We start from the raw sequence: 22,014 nt of genomic DNA on the forward strand, positions 1-22,014 counted from the left end.
TGATGTGAAAGTTAGGGCAGCAGTCTTCACAGCTGGAATACGTACAACTAGGATCATTAAGAGTGATGCTAGATGTATACCACGATGCTTTGGTTTACCATCATTCTATTTCAAAAACATCATTCTCCCCTCTCAAAACATATGCTGTTGCTTAAATGCCTGGCAACTCCCTTTGTTTCAGATTTTCTTTCTTCCTGTTTCCAAGTGTATGGATTTCCTATTCACTAAAGACACTGAAGCAGTTCTGGTTATATACTGCTACGTAACAAACTACCTCAAACGTACTGGCATAAAGTAACATCGATTTTATGATGTTCATGGGTTCTGTGGGTCAGAAATTCAAAGCACAGCTGGGAGGGCTTGTCCTGGGATGCCTTCACAGCTGCTCCATGAAATCTGGGGTCTCTGCTGGGAAGTTATGAGTGGCTGGGGGTGACTCAAATGGCTGAGGGTTGGAATCAGCAGACTCCCATGACAGGCACTAAGGCTGGGTTCCGTTGAGACTATTGACCCACACAAGACCTTTCTAGATGGCTAGGCTTTTTACAGCATAGCAACTGGATTCCACAAGTGAGCTTCTGCAGATCAAATGTTCAAAGAACGAAGAGGATGCTGCTTGGGTTTTAATGATTTAACCTCAGAAGTCAATAAGCCTATTTTATTGGTTGAAGAAGTCACAGTCTTACGATGATGCAAGGGGATGATGTGTCATCCACTTTGTGTCCTGCTGAGAAGAATGTAAAAAAATTTGTACTCCTTTTTAAAAATTACCACATAAACTATGTATGAGAACTAGATAGAAAACAGACTAATTGCTAAATGTATGAGTAAGAATGTGTGTATGTTACTCATTGTTGGGTGTGTTCCATCATCCAATCTTTTCAACAAACAATCCATATATCTCAGGCATAACAGACTGATATATTCCAGCAAAAGACCTGATAAGTCCAAGGGAATCCACGCTTAAGTCAAACAGTACATGGTATTTATATGGACATAGGCTTGGTCCTGGAAAGAGCATGTGTAACAATTTGGATCACTGGGATGCATAGTTAGAGAGTATTGTGTTTTCTTGCTTTTGTCCCTTGGCCTCTGAATAGTATCATGTGTGCTTGAGGCTGGTCTGTTATGGCCATCTTGATAACAGCTGGAGAGAGAAAGCAACATGTGGAACAAAGCAGAGCAAAGAGATTCAAAGACAAATGGAATCAGAGCCTTGATTGAACCATGTCTGCTTGTAGTTTTTCAGTTCCATTACACCATAAATTTCTTTCATGGCCTAACCACACTTAGTTGGATTTTATGTGTTTTATGTATATAACCTGTGTTCAGAAGCATCATTACTGACACTCCACATAAAAGGGAGAAATTAAATATAAAACAATTTAATCTCAAATCCTCTTATATTTTTATCAGTTAATTCTTTCATGTTTTTATTGATTGATTCTTTAAGTTTGTGTGATTCTAAAGTTATTTTATTTTATTTATTTATTTTTGATTCTAAAATTATTTTAGTTGGAGAATGATAGAAACTGGCCAAAACAAAACAAAAGTAATAATTCAAATCACATTTTTAAGACATAATCAAGAATTTGTCTTTAGGACTCATCTAAATATATATATTTTAAAGATTCTATTTATTTGACAGAGAGAGACACAGCGAGAGAGGGAACACAAGCAGGGGGAGTGGGAGAGGGAGAAGCAAGCTTCCTGCGGAGCAGGGAGCCCGATGCGGGGCTCGATCCCAGGACTCCGGGATCACAACCTGAGCCGAAGGCAGACGCTTAACGACTGAGCCACCCAGGGGCCCCACATCTAAATATATTTTAATTTTAAAACATATTCAGTAGTTTTTCAAGTAGGAGAGTACGATTTTGAAAGAACCCAAGCTTTATATGTTACAAATGAATTGACAACCTCCTTTACAGCCTTCCATAATCCAGACAAAATATCTCTTCAATTTCTGTTTGGAGTTTTAACAAACTCCTTTATTGCCATGTGCTATAGTATAAATATATGTGTCTCCCAAAAAGTCATATGTTGAAACCTAAACCCCAGTGAGATGGTATTAAGAGGTGGGGCTTCAGGAGGTAATTAGGTCATAGGGGTGGAACCTCACGAATGGGATTAGTTTCCTTATAAAACAGACCTCAGAGAGCAACATTACCTCTTCATCCTTATGAGTTCACAACGTAAAGTTGACTGTCGATGAACCAGGAAGCAGGGTCTCACCAGACACTGAATCTGCAGCTCCCTTGTTCTTGAATTTTATAGCCTCCAGAACTGTGAGAAATAAATTTCTGTTATTTATAAGCCACTGAGTTCAAGGTATTTATGTCGAAGCAGGCTGAAAGGACGAGGCACTGTGTAAATACTTCTATTATACCGTTAGCACTTGGCTGTGTGTGTCTGCCTCACATTGTATTGTGAGCACTTCTGGAGTTTATTCATCTTTGTTCTAAGCACAGAATAGATGCTTAGTAGAATGCTGGATCAATGAATGAATGCCTCGCTTGAAATCAGGGTAGGGAGTTGAGTGAGAGTTTGTAGGTAACTTCATCAAATGCTTTCGATGACCTTATAGAGGGTAACTAGGATTTTAGGATAGTCTAGCGGCCATATTTTTGGCACCATATTATATAGCAAGATAAGAAATCAAGTTTATTCAAAATTATTGTTTAATTAAATGCATACTTGAAACATGTGAGGCTTAATTAACAATGGTTGATAGTAAATCATCCAGATAAAATATATTAGCTTCCTAATATATGCTAATCCTATGCAGAGGTATATTATTAGTCTAAGTAGTTTATTATTTTTCTTGACTTATTTTTCCCCAAAGTATTCAAGCATTCAAAATGGTAAGGTATTGCTTACTATGAATATCATAGCCTATTTTAGAAAGACAGGTTAAAAAAATGTTAAAACCTCTCCAAAAGATCCCTCTTCCCCATAGAGAGGCAGAAGTAGGAGCAAAGGGATTTCTGGGTTAGACAAAGCAATTAAAAATTCTGACTTAGCAAACAATGTTGTATGACCTTAAGCAGCTTCTCAAGTCCTTTTCTGATCAAACAAAGGTATGCATACTTGGAAGTTTAAGTCGAATTGTTAAAACTCCTTTATTATGGAATTTTATATCATATATATATATGCGTAGTTACTATGCTTTGGAAATTATGTTTGAATTGCATATTTTTAAAAGTGGTCTCTGGAAATCTAAGCAATTTAAGATTTGGTGTTAATTAAAGATATGGAGCTTTTGTTTTGTTTTGTTTTTTAAGATTTTAAGTATGCTCTGCACCCAATGTGGGGTTCAAACCCACAACCCTGAGATCAAGAGTAGAACACTCTACCAACTGAGCCAGGCAGGCGTCACTAAAGATAGCGCAGCTTTTAAATATTTGGTGGCAAGAGCATCCATTGATTCATCCCCCACTCCCAAAGCAGACACCACTTTTCCCCATTTCAGTTATAGTTAAGAAAGGAAGTTGAGTATTGTTTCTAAAGTTGATTAACCGGGTTCTCATTTCCGAGGAGCAGTTTTAATGTCTGGAAAGAGCACTAGACGTGAAGCTGGATTCACATCCACACTCTGTTCATGTTTTCCTATTGTGAATTTCAGCAAATTTCTTAGTCTTTCAAAATCTTGGCTTACTTGTCTGTCAGGAGGGATTAAGCCTAGCCATTCCACTCCAAGTTAGGGGAAAATTCAACTTGATATAGTTCAATCATAACAGGTACACAATAAATGACTCATCTTTTCCCTCTAATCTATTTACTCGTAATTTACTTCCTATGGTATTTTCCATGGTAACTATTCCAGATGCCTTTCACTCTCCAAGCCCTTACCAACGTGCTTCATAATTTTGTTTTGCAGCTTTGAAAACAGAACTTATATAAAGACCTATTACCTTACTCCATCATTGTCTGCCCACCAAAATCACAGGCACACATATAAGCACTCAGTCTCACATACAAACTAAAGAGGCATTTAGTAATGATTTACACAGAACTTTACCAAGAACAGGTAGATAAGGTTATTGCCTGTATACTAACGAAATTTGCATATTGTGAAAGACATAAAGCAGTCTTCTATTCAACAGGTGTTCTATGTTAAAACTCAAGTTTTATTAGGCTGGCTTAGAAGTTTTCCCTATGTTCAGGACTACCCTGGTGTGGCAGCCAGGGTAAATACTTCTGCAGGGCCGCTGTTAATATAAACAACATAAGTCATTCCAAATCAAACACATGAGCATCATTCTGAGAACACGATCTGACTCGATTTTATGAAAGAAATATGCCAGCCAGTGTGAGCAATCCACTAACCAGGCCACGCTCCTGGAACTAGGGGGCCAGTTTACAGGGCCCCAGGACAATCCCATAGACAATAATATGAGTTCTGGAGCTCCCACATTCTGAGTTATGGATCCCACATGCAGGGTCCCAGGCCCCTATCAGTCCCTGTCTGGGCTCTGGCCCGTGGCTCTGCAGGCACTGCGTGCCCTGACAAGTCTCAGCCAGCAAAGGAGAATTTTAAAAATTTCCAGGGAGACACTCCAAAGTGCAGGAGGCCCCTGAAGTACAGGGTGGGGACAGAAGCCCTAGTTACCCTGGTTACTTTTGTGACTTCCTGAAGCTGAATGGGCAATAGAAGTCACTTAAGCAGGAAGCACCAAAAGCTTTGTTTTACTCAAGACTGAAGAGCTCAGACCTTTTCCCAAATGGAAGAAGAATGTCTAAAACCTCCAACTCTCAGGGCTTCTGGGAGGCTGGGTTAAACGTCCGCCTTTGGCTCAGGTCATGATCCCAGGGTCCTGGGATCTAGCCCTACGTGGGGGTCCCTGCTCAGTGGGAAGCCTGCTTTTCCCTCTCCCTCTGCCACTCCCCCGGCTTGTGCTCTCTCATGCTTGCTCATGCTCTCTCTCTCTCAAATACATAAATAAATTCTTTAAAAATAAATAAATAAAGCCTCCAACTCTCGCTTCAGTCTTAATATGTGGAGTTCACAACGGTGCCCAAGATCTGAATGAGAAAAAAAAAAAAGTACCAAACCCATGTAAAAACTTTGAGCCCTACTTATTTAAGGTGATGGGCTTGTATAAATGTTACAATATTTTATCAAATATAAGACTCTATTGAAAGAGCTTTATTTTCCATGCCATTGTGTAAATGCTACCAATTTCAGTTGTAAGGTAATGTCTCAATGAGAGTCTTGCAGAACACATAAATGGGCCACACCATCCTCAAGTTTGCTTGAAATTTCTTTCATGCTTTTCTGAGGGATTTGGAATTTTTCCTGCATTCGTTTGCATTGTTTGTGTGTATGTTATAAAGCACAACTCTAATTAATTATTTAATTGTAGATACTTTTATTTCATAGGTACCCTAAAGCTTATTGCTCTACTAGAAAATCCATGATTGTAGTTATTCTAATGATCCAACTCACGCCTCACTGCTATTTCCATATCTTTTTTGCTTTGGTGTTGCTTCAATGTTGATCATATAAATATTTTCAAAATATGTTAAATGGCAGTTAAACTCAACACACATAGTACAAACAATTGATAATTGGTAAGAATTCCACCAAGGTGATAGTAATATGAATACACATGAATAATTTCCTACCCGCACGGCGTGAGAGAAAATTTATCTTAAATTTGAAAAATTACGGTAATTTGATGATTGATTGATTTTTGATACCATGCTAAACCATCTCCCAATAATCCTGCTTATAGTATATGGCTTTGAGGACTCTGTTGTGGCAGACAATCCCCTCTGAGATCAGACTTACCTCATCTTGGCACCTTCCCATCTCAGACACCTGACATAAGCAGGTCCACTTTCTGCCTCAGGGTCTTCTACTCCCACTTGGTCTGCTCACCAGGGCTTGAGAGATAACTCCCCCACCTACCCCACCCCTACCCCACCAGCAACTTGCAACCAATGGGGAAATGAGTAAACTGATAATGTTCCAGGCACCTGTCCTTTGGGGAAGGACTCCGGGACGTATTCTGTGTGCTTCTCAAAGGAGCCAGTAGAGTCCCCACCGGAGGCACCTTCACCAGCATTAAAGTACCTGTGTTGACATCTCCTCCCATTCCCCTCACACTCCCAAACTCACTTCCTGGGATTACCTCCCAAATAAATTATTTGCACCCATGTCTTTGTTTCAGATTCTGCCTCTTTGGAAACAAAAAAGACTAAATCACTGTTTGAACCTCATCTGATTTTTGGGGGGGAATGTAAATTATCAAAGTACATTTTTGACTAATTGCAAATAATAAAGGTGCAGATTTTATGTAGCTCTGAAGGTTAGTGATTATTTAACCTACAGAGAAAGACAGGCATCATGATTCTCTAGTTCAGCAGAAATATTAACATTTGCTTGTATTGTCCTATAGAAAGCTAACTAACTTAGCAATCATATTTAAGTTCCTTCCACAACTGTTCTTCAATTGCTCTTTACCTTCTTGCCAATCACCTTGTTAATGAGGTAAATAAAATTTGACAAATGCTCATTTTCTGTTTGTATGAGACCTGTTTTTTAATAGCAGGTAATCAAAACTACATCGTGACTATTGCCTGGCTGAAAGTGATTGCAAGACACTGCCAACTCAAAATTTCATTCCAGTTTCATGTATATCAGGATGAACCACATACTTGATTTGTTAGGGTAGTGGTTTCCGAACTTTATTTTCTTTAAACATAAAATTACCTGGGATTGTCTCCAAAATGCAAATTATTAGGCCTTGCCTCCTGGGATTCTGATTCGGCAGGATCAGGACAGGAATCAGGAATTTATAACTAGAAGACAGATGTTCATGGACATCACCTTGAGAAACATAGACTTAGAGCCTCTGGAGAATAAGTATCTTTGAAAATATTTTTTTAAATACTCATTTGTTGTCCTGTCTCTCACTAGCATTCAAAACAGGGAATAAGGGAAAGAGAAAGACAAAAAATGCAACTTTCTAAACTAATAGCAACTAAAATGCTGATTAGTCTAGTGTGTTCTTAAGAATGACAAGAAATTTGAAGAACAAAGGATTATCTACTTTTTGAAAAATAAAGCAACATTTGTTTTCTCATACACCCGGATACATCTAAAAAAAAAGGTGGGGATTTGGTTAAAAACCAACTTGCTAACTCAAAATAACTTTATGTATTTATATTCCTCATGTGAGTAAATATTTATTTTTAAGCCCAAGATCTGGAATTTCTTACATTCCATTTCCAACATATTCTACATTTTTGTTCATTGAGTATTCATTTGTTTAAGCCACTAAATTCAGCATGTTACAGTGGAAACACATGTGGGCTAAGCAAACAACAACTCGGGTTTTGGCATAGTTGTCACTTGTCTTTGCAGTGTTATCTGAATATTTCATTTTTTTTGGTCATTTAATAAAAATGAGGAAATAACAAAAATATAACTGCTGATGAGAATGATATATTTGCGGTAGAAATGGCAGTCATTTGGTGTGTTACAGACAAAATCTAACCTTAATGAGCGGACACTGGACTCTGCAGTTGGGGGTGTTCATATGTGGGAAAATTCTTGAGCATCAATACCAAAATAGGAACCGATTTTTGGCATCCAAAAACAGAAGGTCCTTACGGGTCTTGGTTGGGAGTCCAGCTACAGACTCTTTTATGAAAAGAAAAAGGTCAATGCCAATAGTTTTCTAGAAAAAAAAAAAATCCTTAAAATTTTTTTTTTTTTAAGATTTTATTTATTTATTTGACAGAGAGAGACACAGCTAGAGAGGGAACACAAGCAGGGGGAGTGGGAGAGGGAGAAGCAGTCCTCCCACGGAGCAGGGAGCCCGATGCGGGGCTCGATCCCAGGACCCTGGGACCATGACCTGAGCTGAAGGCAAACGCTTAATGACTGAGCCACTCAGGCGCCCCAAATCCTTAAAATTTGTTAACACTAAAGTAATCTTTATACTCTCATGCTCAATATTTAGTTTGGTCTGGTGCCAACTCCCTGGGTTTTTTTCTTTTAAATTTCTGCTAAATTCTCTTGACATAAGCTGAGAAACTAGAATTTGAGAAAAGATACTTCTATTTTTAAAGAGTAACCTCTTTTTAATGTTTAATTATATCCTTTTGTAGCAAGATCGTATATTGAAATATTAACAGCATTGCACCTGCTACAGGCTATTTCCTGCTCTACCATCCCACTTCATACTTCCAGCAGATGAGAGGGTTTTCTATGTACACTGCCCTCAGATGGTTACCAGAGAAATGCAAAGGAATGGTTACCATAGAAAAACAATTCAACACTCCCTTTGGAGTTTCAAAATAGATTCTTGAAATCTGCAGCAGAATGAAGGCTGAGTTGCAAGAGCTAAGGTCTTGCACACCAAAGACTTGGCATGCAAGCAATATACATGATAGTCTCTCTCTTCTCTTCTCTCTCTCTCTCCTCCTCCTCCTCCGTCTCTTCATGTTCTATCTCACTGGGAAGAGAAAATTAAACATGAGGTGAGAGAATTAGATATGGTGAGTGTGTCACTGAGGTTTCTGGTCAAGTAGAGTTTTAGGAATCTGAAAATAGAGCAACCTATGCAGCAGTTTCTAGTTCAAAATCAGAGAGGGAGGAGGTATTGCCCAATAAATACTTGAGCATTTGCTATGTACTTTGCATGTGTGAATTCATTTAATCCAAACAACCTTGTAAAGTTGGTATTCTTAATACACCACTCAAAGATTAAAACAGATTCACTAAGTAACTTTCCCCTGGCTCACAGCTAGTAACTCATGGAGCCAGGATTCAAGCATAGGTGGTCAGGATCCAGAACTAAATCTTATTTCCTTTAACTTCAGGAGTAGCCACCACCCCCTCCCCCAACCCACACACAGCCTAAATGGTAAGCGGTTAAAGAAACACAGTAGTATCTTGTGAGGCCCAAGGAAGGGGCGTCATACCCAAGTCTCCAGAGCTTCAGCATGGCATGGAAGAGCGTATGAATGTTCCATTCCTTGCTCCCTGCCCCCAACCTACATCATAGGGCTTAGAAGTATCAGGAGAGTGTCTGGGCACCTGGGAGGCTCAGTTGGTTAAGCAACTGCCTTCGGCTCGGGTCACGATCCTGGAGTCCCAGGATCGAGTCCCGCATCGGGCTCCCTGCTCAGCAGGGAGTCTGCTTCGCCCTCTGACCCTCCCCCCTCTCATGTGCTCTCTCTCTCTCTCTCTCATTCTCTCTCTCAAATAAATAAATAAAATCTTTAAAAAAAAAAAGAAGTATCAGGAGAGTGTCAATGAGTAAGGGACATCAAGGTAGGGAAAAGGAAGTTGCAGCATAAACGTTTTGAGAAATGAAGACCCTTGGAAACTTGGACAACAGCAAAATGTCAAAAGTCCCTATGCCACCCCTCCCCCCCAACATACACCCACTTTCTACCCAAGAAGACAGCCTCTGGGATCTTGATGCCACCCTGCAGAGAGGGTAGGGAAGAGAAAATCTAGACTTTATATCTGAAATGACCAAGAAAGATATGATTGAGTTCATCTAGAATGAAAATGATAGTCTCTGCCACTAAGCAGAAGAGCAGCCCCCAATACAGTAGATAGTTTTTCTGAAGTCAAGTGACATGCTTGCACACCTGAAATGTGAAAGATGTACTGAAAATGCCATATCACCACCCACTGTGTGGCCCTCAGGAATTCAGAAGCAGGGAAACAAACCAAAACACCAAGAATTTATTCCACGATTAGGACTTTGACAGTGAATTTTACTCACCAGAAATGGAACCATCCCCCTCCTCGTACCACACTTACACTTTGATAGGTTTTTAACTCTGCAAGATTTTAGGAACAAATGACATGTGAAAAGTGAGGATAGAATATGTGCAGTGAATTTCAGTCTATAAATACAATACCTTATATTGTTTGGGGGGGTTTACAGAGTCCGCGTCATATACATTAACTCACTAAATCATGACAGCAGCTCCAAGAGGTAGGCATTACTGAATTCACAGGTGGAGAAACCTGAGACTTAGAGGTTAAGGAACGTGTCCAGGGAAACAGAGCTTGTGACAAAACCAGGACTCAAACCCAGGCCCTCTGATACACATAATTTGCATGTATATCACATGCTATAAATAAAGAGAGACTAACTCATAGTCACCTCAACAGGGGAAGAGAAAAATTAGGCCATTAAATATGTCTCTCCAATGTTTCCCTTGAAATAGTTGGAAACTGACTTCTTGACCTATGGACCTAAGTAGATGCTGGTGATTACTTCATTTTTGTAAAATTAACCTTCAAAATACATACCCCTTCTTTTTTGTTGTCCAAAATTTTTCCAGTTTTTCAATTTGTGATCAACACAAAATTTAACTATATATATATATATACATATATAGTCATATACATTATGATATATATATATACACACACACATATATATATATCATAGGAAAAAACCTTCACTAGATTCTATTGCTCATCTCATCCATCCAAAGTTAATACTTGAATATGCTGACCCTAATCTAATAAACTTAACAATGTTCAACCCAATGTATGGTAGGTATAGAACTATAGAAATTTTACATGAATTTGTAAACAAGAAAGCAGATAGTTACTAACAAATATTTTGGGTAATATAATTTTCTTTCTGATGGAACATAAGTGGTCCAAACTTTACAAATATGGGTTACCTGAAATTCAGATACACACAAATAAACATTTTAGTGCTTCCTTAATATTAAAATGGTATTCTACGATCAAATGCCTTCTAGGTTTTGATTGATCTTATATCTTTAATTTCCATGGAGTAAAATGAGAATTTTTCCTTATAAGTAAAGCCTGGTTGTTCAGAATTTTCACTCATCTGATACTATAGTGGTGAAATGTTAAGACAGCACAACTTTGTGATTAAATGGAATAAATTTGGTCACACAATGAAAAAACAAAAGAAATCAACACAAGAAAGAATGATGTATTTGAGAACATTTTTAATAAATAATGTGACAAAATTACTTTTCTGATTATTGGTTTTCAGTATGCAAAATTATGGCTAAAAATAAGAGGCTTCTTACATGAACATAATGAAAACATTAATCACATGGAATTTTCCCTTAGTACTTGCACACCCTTTCTATGTAACTGTCAAATTATCTAAGTGAACACATTTAGTTTTTGGTGAACACCAGCTTTTTTTTTTGTGGTTCAGTTTTGTTTGGCTTTGTTTTCCAGTGGGGTCAGGCCTGATACCTGTGTATGAATAAATGTATATATTTTTTTCCTCAAATAGCACCAATTATCAAGTCAATGAAATTCATATAACAACAAAAAAGGATAAAAATCTACAGTCAGAGGGCATCATTTGGCAATTCAAAGCAAGTAATGCCTCTCTTTGAACTTATAAGAAAATCTTATAAGTTTCAACATTGGCCACAACAAACTTAAACCTTTTTTTCTTTAAGTCCAGGAAAAGTAAGAACCATTGTTCATGGCCCACAATAAAGTACGCACGTTACTTCACCATCTGTCATCATTCAAATATTCCAAATACAAACATAGAGCATGAACAAAACAGGTTAAAAACGCTTCTCAACATTTTTTTTTTCAATAAGACAAAAAAGGTTAATAGTTACAATGGTTTACAAATAAAGTTTAGTGATTGTGCTTTTAAAACCAAAAAAAAAAAAAAAAAAGATTAAAAACAGTGCATTACAAAAACAAAAATCAAACTTCCTTAAGTGGCACTTCTGAAAGTTGAACTGACACTACCAGAAGAAATTTAGGCCAGTTAAGATAGGGATGTCCTTATTCAATTGGTCATTAAAAACATCCATTTTTTGTAATATGCATTTATAATTGCATTTGATTGAAAAATAGAACAAGGTTTTTTGCTAGGCTTACTTATGACAATGACTAGACAACCAGAGATCCAACTGGCTTACCCCTACTTATCCAAAAGTATATTTCCAAGAAGAATATACTTCAATGATTGAAATGAAGACAAAATAAAGTACCACCAGGGGTTGCAAAGAGCATATATTTACAATGTTTCTACCCCATTCAAATTGATTTGTGGTTGTTCTGCATTTGTTATATTTTATTTTCTCCCAGCAGAGGGTGGTATGAAAGACTGATTTGAAAAATCATGTTAAAATGAAATATGTTTTAATTTGCATTTAGCAGTTGGTTATAGAAAGATTTTATCTTGACAGCCCTTGGCATGAGGTTGATTAATCAATTTTGTATCTTTGATCAATACTTTGCTAAAAATTGGCTTGGTATATAAGCAGTGCAATGCCATATCTCGGGGGCAAAATGTAAAAGAACTGTGTCATTCTCTCTTGCTGGCTGATGACTGAAGCAAGAAGTCAAATATTTCCCTTGCTGGAAGTAAGGTGTAATGGTTTGTTCCAACAGCGAGGGGAATAGGGAAGTTCTTCATTCAGGATAAAGATCAAACAACACAATAAAACTCCAATAAAATTTTTTAAAATGGTATTCCAATAGGAGGAATAAAAATGACAATTTTTACACTCTGATTGCACTGAACATTTTATCTGGCGTCATGTGTCATCAGACATGAGGCATCTTGAGTGATAATTTTCACATTAGATCTCACAAGCCTCTCTGGTTGTTTTCAGCTTTCAGTTTCCTGTAAGAGAAAAGTGTTTGTTAAATTTGAAAATAAATCTTAGAGTACAGTTTTAGAGTTTCGTTGATTTATATGTTTTCAACCTTACAGTTGATATTTCTTCATTCATTCCCCGGCATATGTTAGAAAGTGCTCACGGCAACTCATTAATTTGTCGTTAGCTGGTTTTGATAGAAAATGCAATAGTTCTCTGCAAGTACCAAACTGTATTCTGTGCAATATCTGGGTATTGGGGCTCGTGGGGTAGGGGAAAGAGGAGCAGTAGAAGGAGGATTTCTCTACTCTCCATAGCCCCAACTCACCATTGTAGTTCAAAATCGTTATTAGAGTTATGTATGATAACTTTTTATCCTCCAAAAAGGTTCTCTTACTTAAAAAAAAAAAAAAACAACAAATAAAAGAACTTATAAAACAACTTCTCATAACAACTGTAGGAAGAAAGTCTTCCTATTTTAAATGTCAAAATCAAAATGTTCTGGGGTTACAGAAAATTCAATTAGACATCATTCCTTAAAATGTTTCATCTTCTATTTTTAAAAGTTCATTCATTCATTTAACAATCTACTTGGGATCAAATATATTTGTAGGAAGAGAAATTTGCCCTCAACTTTTTTTTTTTTAATTAAATGGGGAAAACACTGTCTTAAAAAAATAGGAGGTGATTTTGTGATATGATGTACTGTCAATTCTATCTTGCATCCCTATCTATAAATTCCAACAGAGAAGTATATATTTGACTCAAAAAGTATACTCCTCCATCTAGGAAGGTTAGAGTCGAGGATCAGGTTCTCATTTTCAGAAGAATGAAGGTGGAAGATAGTTGGTCAAATCAGTCAGATTAACCCCAGTGATTACTCGGTGGCCGATAACATAGGCTAAGCACCTTCATTCAAATCCTGATAACTCTGTCACCTTACTGGTTTTTATAACCTATAATATAATACTATGCAATATATTATCTGGATAAATAGTTCTCATTTCCTAACAACATGATTGCCATATAAATTTCTTATCTGAATATCTGCAGATGAATACGCCCTCTAGATCTAAAAAGAAACTATTATCACCCTTTACAACTTTGGAACACATTTCAGGGAAATCATTAAATTCACAGAATTTCAGTCTCTGGCATCACTAACATTAGGATTTGTGCTAAAACAGTAACATTTCTGTAGACTGATAAATATTCCTGATTTTGAGGCTGATATAACAACCAGTATAATGCTGAGAAATTGGAAAAAAGTTATAGATACCTCTAATTCTTCATTATTATCTTCTCCCCTTTCATATCCTCCAAGAACTTGCATTTCTGCAATATTTCTTCGACCTACATTTGCTTGTTCTCTTTGTCTGCTTCCTGATCCTCTTGATGACATTGAGCTTGAAGAACTAGGATCTCTGGGATTATTGGATGTAGGAAAAGTAGGTCTACAGTAAGGTAGAATATCCTCTGTGTAATGAAATATAATTGTATATGAACACCATTGTACATTTTCAAGGCATAATGTAACACACTTATGTCTGTAATTCTGAATGAGGAAGCATCAGTATTTTTGAGGAATAAATGAGGATATTTTATAACAATAATTAAAAAGGCAGCACTGTCCTGAAAAAGAAAATAACAACCCTTGTTGTCTTTCCTGGTAGTGGTTGGCCTTCAAGTTGATTTCACTCCACAAGCTCTTGCCTACCTCAAACTCACTCGGGACCAACATCATTAGAAGAGGTAAACCAAACTTGGAGTCAGACTTAGCTTCCAGTCCTATCCTTCACTATGTGATCTCCAATTATTTTAGGCTTTAGTTTCCACTTTTCTAAAAAAGCATTAATAATATCTACACCCAGAGGAGCTCCTACTGTTGTTGCTGTAAAAACAGAGGGGATAGTGAAATCCCTATGCAAACTACGAAGATTTCAAGGCATTGATAGAAACAAAGCCCAGTTTCCTCAAATTACCAAAACAGAACCAAGCCCAGGTTCACTTTCCAGACACCAAGATGTCATCCTCCATTTCAACATCATATTTACATTGTGGAGCCCTGAATCTCAGAAGTCTGCCATTGTTTCTAGCTCAAAACACAAAGCCATTCTAATTAAATGCCATCTCCTGAATTTCTATCTCCATACTGCTTTTATTTATTTATTTAAAAAGATTTTATTTATTTATTTGTCAGAGAGAGAGAGCACATAAGCAGGGAGTGCGGAAGGCAGAGGGAGAAGCAGGCTCCCCACTGAGCAAGGAGCCCTATGCAAGACTCAATCCCAGGACACTGGGTTCATGACCTGAGCTGAAGGCAAACACTTAACCAACTGAGCCACCCAGGCGTCCCTCCATACTGCTTTTAATTTGGTGCTGCTTATACTGATGCATCTTTCAGCTGCTCACTTCTCTCCAAAGCCCGTCCACTCTACCCTTTGGACACCAAACACACGAAAAACCAACTCTTCTTCATGCATTTTTTTCCTCCCCCAGATACTTCCTCTAATGTCCGTGCTGCCTGAATGAAATCTGATTTCCCCAGAGGTTTCCACTGAAGTTCTCTGCAGTAGAGTGAGGAAGGCTCACCTCCAGCCCAACCAGCACTCATTCTAAGTTAATACTCCCTGACCTTTGCACAAAACATTCTCCTCCTGGGAGGGCCAAACCAGTCTACCTATGTCACCTTTTTAGTCCTCCTTGATGGCATCTTTCTCCTTCTATTCTACTCATCACAATTTCCACCCCTCATCCAGATTCAGACTCACTGGGGTCTCACAGTCCATCAAGACCACTGTTCCTGGTTCCTGTACCCTTGCTTCATAGCATTAAGAATCCTGTCACCTTCATCTTCTGTCCCTGTTCCATCAATCTTTTTCTCTCCATCAACTTTAGTTTTTGTCAGGCTACAATATAAAATCTCTCTCTCGATCAAAATTTCCCCTTAAGCCTGTGCTCTACATGAATCAATACCTTCTTCTTGTCCTTACAGCTCACCAAAGCTTCTTAAAGCAATTTAGACTCAATACTAGTAGAAACAACTCCTGTTTACTCTGAATCCCATGGAAATCTATCCATGCCCACATTACTACAATGGGAGAGGAAATTCACTGTGGACTTTGATAATGCTCATCATGTTTCAGCCCTCATGTCTCTGGACTTGTCACTGCCCTTCATCTGGAAACCACCATCAGTTTAAACATCACTGTTCCCAGCTTCTAGTTCTCCTCCCTTCCTGGCCAGTCTCCTGTGGGCTCTTCTTAATGCAGTACATCTTACATATTGCAGGTTTAAACACCTAGCGTAGTGTATATATACATTCTTTTTCCCACTCACTTTGGGAAATTTAATCTATTCTCACAGACTGTAACCTTTTCTAGATTGTAACTGTCATGGGGGCAGGTATTTTTTAGTGTTTTGTGTTTTGATATACTCTCAGCTTGACATGTAATAGGTCATTGATAAATAGTTTTGAGTGAATGAATGAGTAGATTTAATTAATATTTTATCATGACAAATCATTAATTTATATCTGCAACTCCTGATCTATGTTGAACACTTCCTCTTAAGTATCCCTCAAACTCAGTATGTCGAACATTGACCTCATCATGTCTTTCTTTCGTCTCTGTATTCCCTAATATAGTTAATGACAATACTAATCATTAGGACAACAAATACAGAAAACTGAAATTATTTTAGAGCCTTCCCTCCCTTCCAACCACTTTCCAGTACTCCTTAAATGTACTTCTTCCACACATTCAAATATACACAAGCGAGCCTGATTTTTAACACTAAAAATTGTTAAATTTTGAATTTTCCCATTCACTCCTCTCTGCTCCTATAGCCTAGTTTGTATCCACAACATCTCTTCTCCAGGTGTCGTAAATATCTACTAATAGATCCCTGCCTCAAGTCATTCCTCTCTAAACCATATTCACTCAGCTGCCTTCTTGTAGGAACTACAGGCATCTATGACTTAGACTTTCATTTACCCCCAGAGCTTCCCCTTTGGCCACCTTTATTATCTAGCAACACTAAATTTCTTATAATCTTCTCAATGTACCTCAGAGCTTTTCATGCTGAGTTTCTCTGACAGAATAACCTATCCACTTTTCTTATCCAAGCTAAATTTCACCCATCCTGAACACTCAGCTTATTCATCATTTCCATGAAGAAAGATCAAGAAGTCTTTCTTTACCTTACATACCCCACAAGCCTGGGCTAACTGTCCCTTCTTTGGACTCTCAACTATAGTATCATAAACATTATACCAAATATGAGTATATCTATAAACGTATAGATACCTATCTCTGTCTCTGACTATAAGCTTCATGAGGTCAAGATTCATGTTTGCACATAAATATCAGGACCAGTACAAGGCTTTATAACACAGTGGATGTTTAATATATGTAAAAATAAATTGAACTAATTGAGATAAATGTCAGCAAAAAGCTCAGTCATTCAAGTCTTGAAGACCACTCTCTTTAATTAAAAATGACCATTCATTACACATGTAAATCAGGGTGCCTCTTTCATTTTAAATAATGTCAACTGAACTATGAAGGTGAAAATTATAGCAATGCGTAGAAATGATCATTTAATGACACATACATACACATAGGGTTATGTTTCACATAACAATTTGGGAAAGCAAGACCTTCAAAATAATAATCTGGTCAGTGTATCCCAGTGCTTTCCATGAAATAAGGTTCCTTGTTTCTAGATTAATAGTTCCAGTAATAGTTCTTTAGTTAGAAATATTTTTATAGGGCGCCTGGGTGGCTCAGTCGTTAAGTGTCTGCCTTCGGCTCAGGTCATGATCCCAGGGTCCTGGGATCGAGCCCCGCATCGGGCTCCCTGCTCCGTGGGAAGCCTGCTTCTCCCTCTCACACTCCCACTCCCCCTGCTTGTGTTCCCTCTCTCGCTGTGTCTCTCTCTGTCAAATAAATAAATAAAATCTTTAAAAAAAAAAAGAAATATTTTTATAACACAAAGGACAACTTATTAAATTTCTAAAGATTAATAAAATAATTTCATTTTGGTTTGTAAAATCTTCTCCTGAAGAATCCCAATGCTTTAGAGAAAGCTTACTTGTAGCAGCAAATTGGTCTATACTTTCAGGCCACATATAACTTCATAATATATGTCACGACATTATATTTATAAATCCCACTACTCCTGGGTCAAAAGTTCAGAGCCAGATCACCTTTTGCTTAACTGATAAAAAGGCTGTTTTTCAAACTTTGGATTGTGGCGATAACACCAAGTGCTTTGCGTCACATAACAGAGGCATCTGCCTGAAGGGTACTTTTACTTATCACTTTACTGCTGAGTCCACCCTGGATTAGGAGTTCAGGCTTCCTGTCACAGAACAGAGTGAAACTGACTCCCATTTTGCAAGAAAGTTGCTAATGACCAGGGGCTCATAATAAACAGAACAAGAGATTAATGTCTACTCTTACTGCAATATATCTATTAAAATACAGTAGTAGTTGAAGTGCCTGCCCCCTACAGGCTTCTAAGATTCCTTTCCCTAACACTCTTTTCAGGCTCTTCCATCAATCTCCCCCTTTTTTGTGTTTCTTTCTCCTAAACTGTTTCTTCTCTTTCATCTCTAATAATCCTATCCTAAAGCATTTCTACAAATTCTGCCCTCCCGGCAAACTCGTTGCCAATGTCTCCTCTTCCCCACCTTCTGAAAAGAGCTCATCACCTCCCTTCCACAATTTCCATTTACTTTACAACCCCCTACAGTCTGGCTTCTATTTTGACTACAATACTAAAAACAATTCTTTTGAATACCACCCACAAATAACATATTGCAAAATCCTCATGTGTTTTTCCCCCAGCCCCCACCTCCTGTTGACACCCAACTTTTACTTCTGGGTGGCATTTTAGATTTCTTTCTATCTTAAAATTTCCTCCTCCATTCTTTCTAGGATACTATTCTCTCTGGCTTGGAGATCCTGATTATTTTATATCTCTTGGTAGATCCATCTCAATTTCCACTATAGAAAGTCATTCTTGTGCTTAACCTTTGAATATAATCACTGCTGATTATTGGTGTGTTGGAGTTGGCTCACATGTTCCCCCCCCCCAAAAAAAAGAGTACCCAAGTCTTCCCAACTCCACTTTCACTGACTTCATATTAGCAGATTGAAACCAGCCATCTTGGAACTAACTACCCAATAGAAGTGAGTAAATGGCTACAAATTAGGATTTTGCTTTGCTTTCCTCCTAGAGAATTGATTGTTCAACATTAACCAGTGTATCACTGCTGATAATTTAGCCTTTGTAACTCATATAATTTTCCCCTCCATGTTGCTGTTTCTAAAACCCCCTCTCACAACCTTTCTCCTGATCTTTAAACTTAGTTCTCTAAAGTCTTACTGATTTTCTTCATATCTGTGCTCTTATCAGCACCTTAATTCATTCAAAATTGAAATTCTTTTCCCTAAGACATCTTTTCTGTTTATTTTTTTTTCTTTTTCTCTACATTGGTTAGTACAATTAGGTTCCACTAGCCAACAGGGCCATCTAATTAACATTTGAGTAACTTTTGCTTTACTCCATAATTTCATTCTTTTTTTTTTTTTTTAAGATTTTATTTATTTGACAGAGAGAGTCACAGCGAGAGCGGGAACACAAGCAGGGGGAGAGGGAGAGGGAGAAGCAGGCTTCCCGCTGAGCAGGGAGCCCAATGTGGGGCTCAATCCCAGGACCCTGGGATCATGACCTGAGCCGAAGGCAGACGCTTAACGACTGAGCCACCCAGACGCCCCCATAATTTCATTCTATTTTTCTACTTTCGATTAGTCACCACTGGTTCTATCTCTGAAATGCTAATGTAGGCTGTTTTCTCCTTTTTCCACACAACTATTTTAATTCAGTGTTTTCATAGTTTATACCTAGATATTTTACAATGATCTGGTACCTTCATCTACACAAGTCCAATGCCTCTTCCTTCACATAGAGTGCTGCCAGTTATTTTTCTAAAAATCTGATTCTGTCATTTCTTGTTCAAAATTCTTTCCTGGCTTACCACTGCCTATATCATAAATCCCACACTCTAGATCATATTCCCAGACTTCCCAATCTGGCCCAATGACCTTTCTAGTTTTATCTTTCACTATTGTGTCTGGCCAAACTAGGAATCAATGTTCACCAAACATTTGTTTTTACATCCACACGTTTTTTTTTACACCTACTTCCTTTACCTGCTATCCCCTTCTCTCTGTTTAACCTGTTAGAATCATGCTTTCCTTTAAAACCCAACTCAACTGGCACTGTCCAAGGAAGTCTTATATAATGTTACATATTTAATTTAATTTAATTATATTAAAATTATTTGAGTGCATGCTTGTCTCCTCCATTAGAGAGTAAATTTCTAAATCTTATCACTTTTCATATGGCCTAAGAGAACCTAACAGTGCAACTTGCAAACATATGTTCTATCTGTATTTATTTGCTGTTTGAATAAATGAGTACCTTGGATGAGGTGAGTCTTTGCTGGTGGAAGGTCTCGTTTTGCTGCCTTATTTCCTCGTCCTTTGCCATCATTTTGCTGTTCCTGTGCTTCTCTGGTATCACCCAGATTGGTTCTCATATCAGCAACTTGTCTTCCATCCAATACTTCTCTCCCCTTGTAACTGCCTACTTTTCTATCTGATGATCTGTCTGTTCTTGCTTCTATAGAAGGGAGTTTTGGCACGATTACAGGTCGCACCTCCAGCTGTGCCTTGGACTGGACAGTGGGTGACTTTATAGCAGGTGGTGGCACTGGAGGAGGTGGAAGATCTAGAAAGAAATATTGAAAATACTGTAAAAGTCTGCCTCTTATGAAATTTTTAAATATTAATATTAGCATTGGAGTCACATTCAGTTGTGAGATAATATATCTTAAAGGAACTGGAACAGTTGAAGGTAACCAAGGAACAAAGAGGATCAACAATTTCAATGTATTCTCATTGTTATATGGCAGAAAAATATTGAATCCTAGAGCCGGGACTTAAAGATTATCTACTCTTGGGTTAGCTAATATGGGCATATATGCTATCACTTTCTCTCCCCCAACCATGACAGACCTTCTTAATTGATTTTGGCATAATGTTGATGGTCCCAAATGCATACCCTTACTCTTCAGGCAACCACTTCAAATTGATTGAGGTTGGCACTTGAGTTGAGACCTATTTGCCACCTCTAATCTAGCCTAAATCCCTTCTCGTTCTGTAAGAAGGGAAACTCAAACACATAGACCTTAAGTTATTTTCCAATCTCAAATTGAGATATGATCAGAACCAGGACCAATGCCCTTAGATTCTTAATCTCTGGTTCAGTATTCTTTATACCATTTCATTCTATTTTGTGTTTATAATCTACCATTAATTGATGGGGTCTCTGCACCCAGAGTTTTAAAATCAGATAATCTCTGGTATAAATATAAGTTAGTGTCATCTATCTATCTTTCATTATACATTATATATATATGTTAATGTATATATATATAATTATATATATAACACACACATATATCTATATAACTGGACATTACATATATTTCAACTTCTTATAGACATACTTAAGGATAAAAGTAGGTAAAAATTTGATATCTAAAAAATTTATTTTCTTTAAGGGGTGCTATCCTTGACTCCTATGTACATTCCAGGGGGCAGAAATAGATATCCTAATAATAGTTGGTAACTTAGTAGAAGAATATGAAGAGATTTCAGCTTTAGTTTGTTTTGCCTTTAGTATGGAGGATGAATTAAAAGGAAAGGCTTGAATCCAGGAGGGCAAGAGGTTATTGTTATAGCTCAGATAAGTAATGATAGGGGATGGAATTGTATTGGTGGCTGTTCAGATGAGGCGATGTATTTGAGAGATCTTAAGGAAGAAAAATCAATATTATTTAATGATCAATGGAATATAGTAGAGGAAGGAAAGGAAAGATTCTAAGATGACTTTTAGGAATTTTGCTATAGTTGACTAGGCAGATGAGAGAAACTTCACTGAAAATAAGGAAGGAGGGGATGAGGAAGAGATGGATGGCCTGCAGAGGAAGAGTATCAGTTCAGTTTTAGAAAAGTGGAGAGGAGGCGCCTAGACAGAGATGTCCAACAGGTTTCTGTACATAAAATCTGAGTTTCAAGAGAGGTCAAGACCCAGAGATACTGAGAGTTGGGAATTATCAGCATGGTTTTTTCAGTCATGACTTCAAAAATGGTAATGTTTTCATATTTGGAAAGCAATATCTAGGTGATAGAATAAGTCAACTAAAAAACATTTATAAAACATGTGTTAATGCTTAGGAGCAAAAAATTAACATTTTCAACAACAAAAAAAAAACACATTTACATGCTAAAAATAAATCAAAAGTACATAAGAACTTGAAAATACAACCCTTCATGTCTT

General features: G+C 37.5%; 1 protein-coding gene across 1 annotated transcript in view; it reads right to left on the reverse strand.

Annotated features, from left to right (window-relative positions):
* Positions 1–11,164: 11,164 nt before the first annotated feature.
* ROBO1 (roundabout guidance receptor 1) overlaps positions 11,165–22,014 on the reverse strand; it is a 405,403-nt gene continuing 394,553 nt past the window's right edge. The window contains exons 28-30 of the mRNA XM_035015148.1: positions 20,092–20,400; positions 13,880–14,076; positions 11,165–12,626 (exon numbers count right to left, since the gene is read on the reverse strand). Of these exons, the coding sequence (XP_034871039.1) occupies positions 12,612–12,626; positions 13,880–14,076; positions 20,092–20,400 (521 nt within the window). The 3' untranslated portion in view covers positions 11,165–12,611. The remainder of the gene's footprint in view (positions 12,627–13,879; positions 14,077–20,091; positions 20,401–22,014) is intronic.

Source organism: Mirounga leonina, unplaced genomic scaffold, assembly GCF_011800145.1.
Source record: "Mirounga leonina isolate KUSES-001 unplaced genomic scaffold, KU_Mleo_1.0 Mir_169, whole genome shotgun sequence".
In the NCBI taxonomy this organism is placed as follows: domain Eukaryota; kingdom Metazoa; phylum Chordata; class Mammalia; order Carnivora; family Phocidae; genus Mirounga; species Mirounga leonina.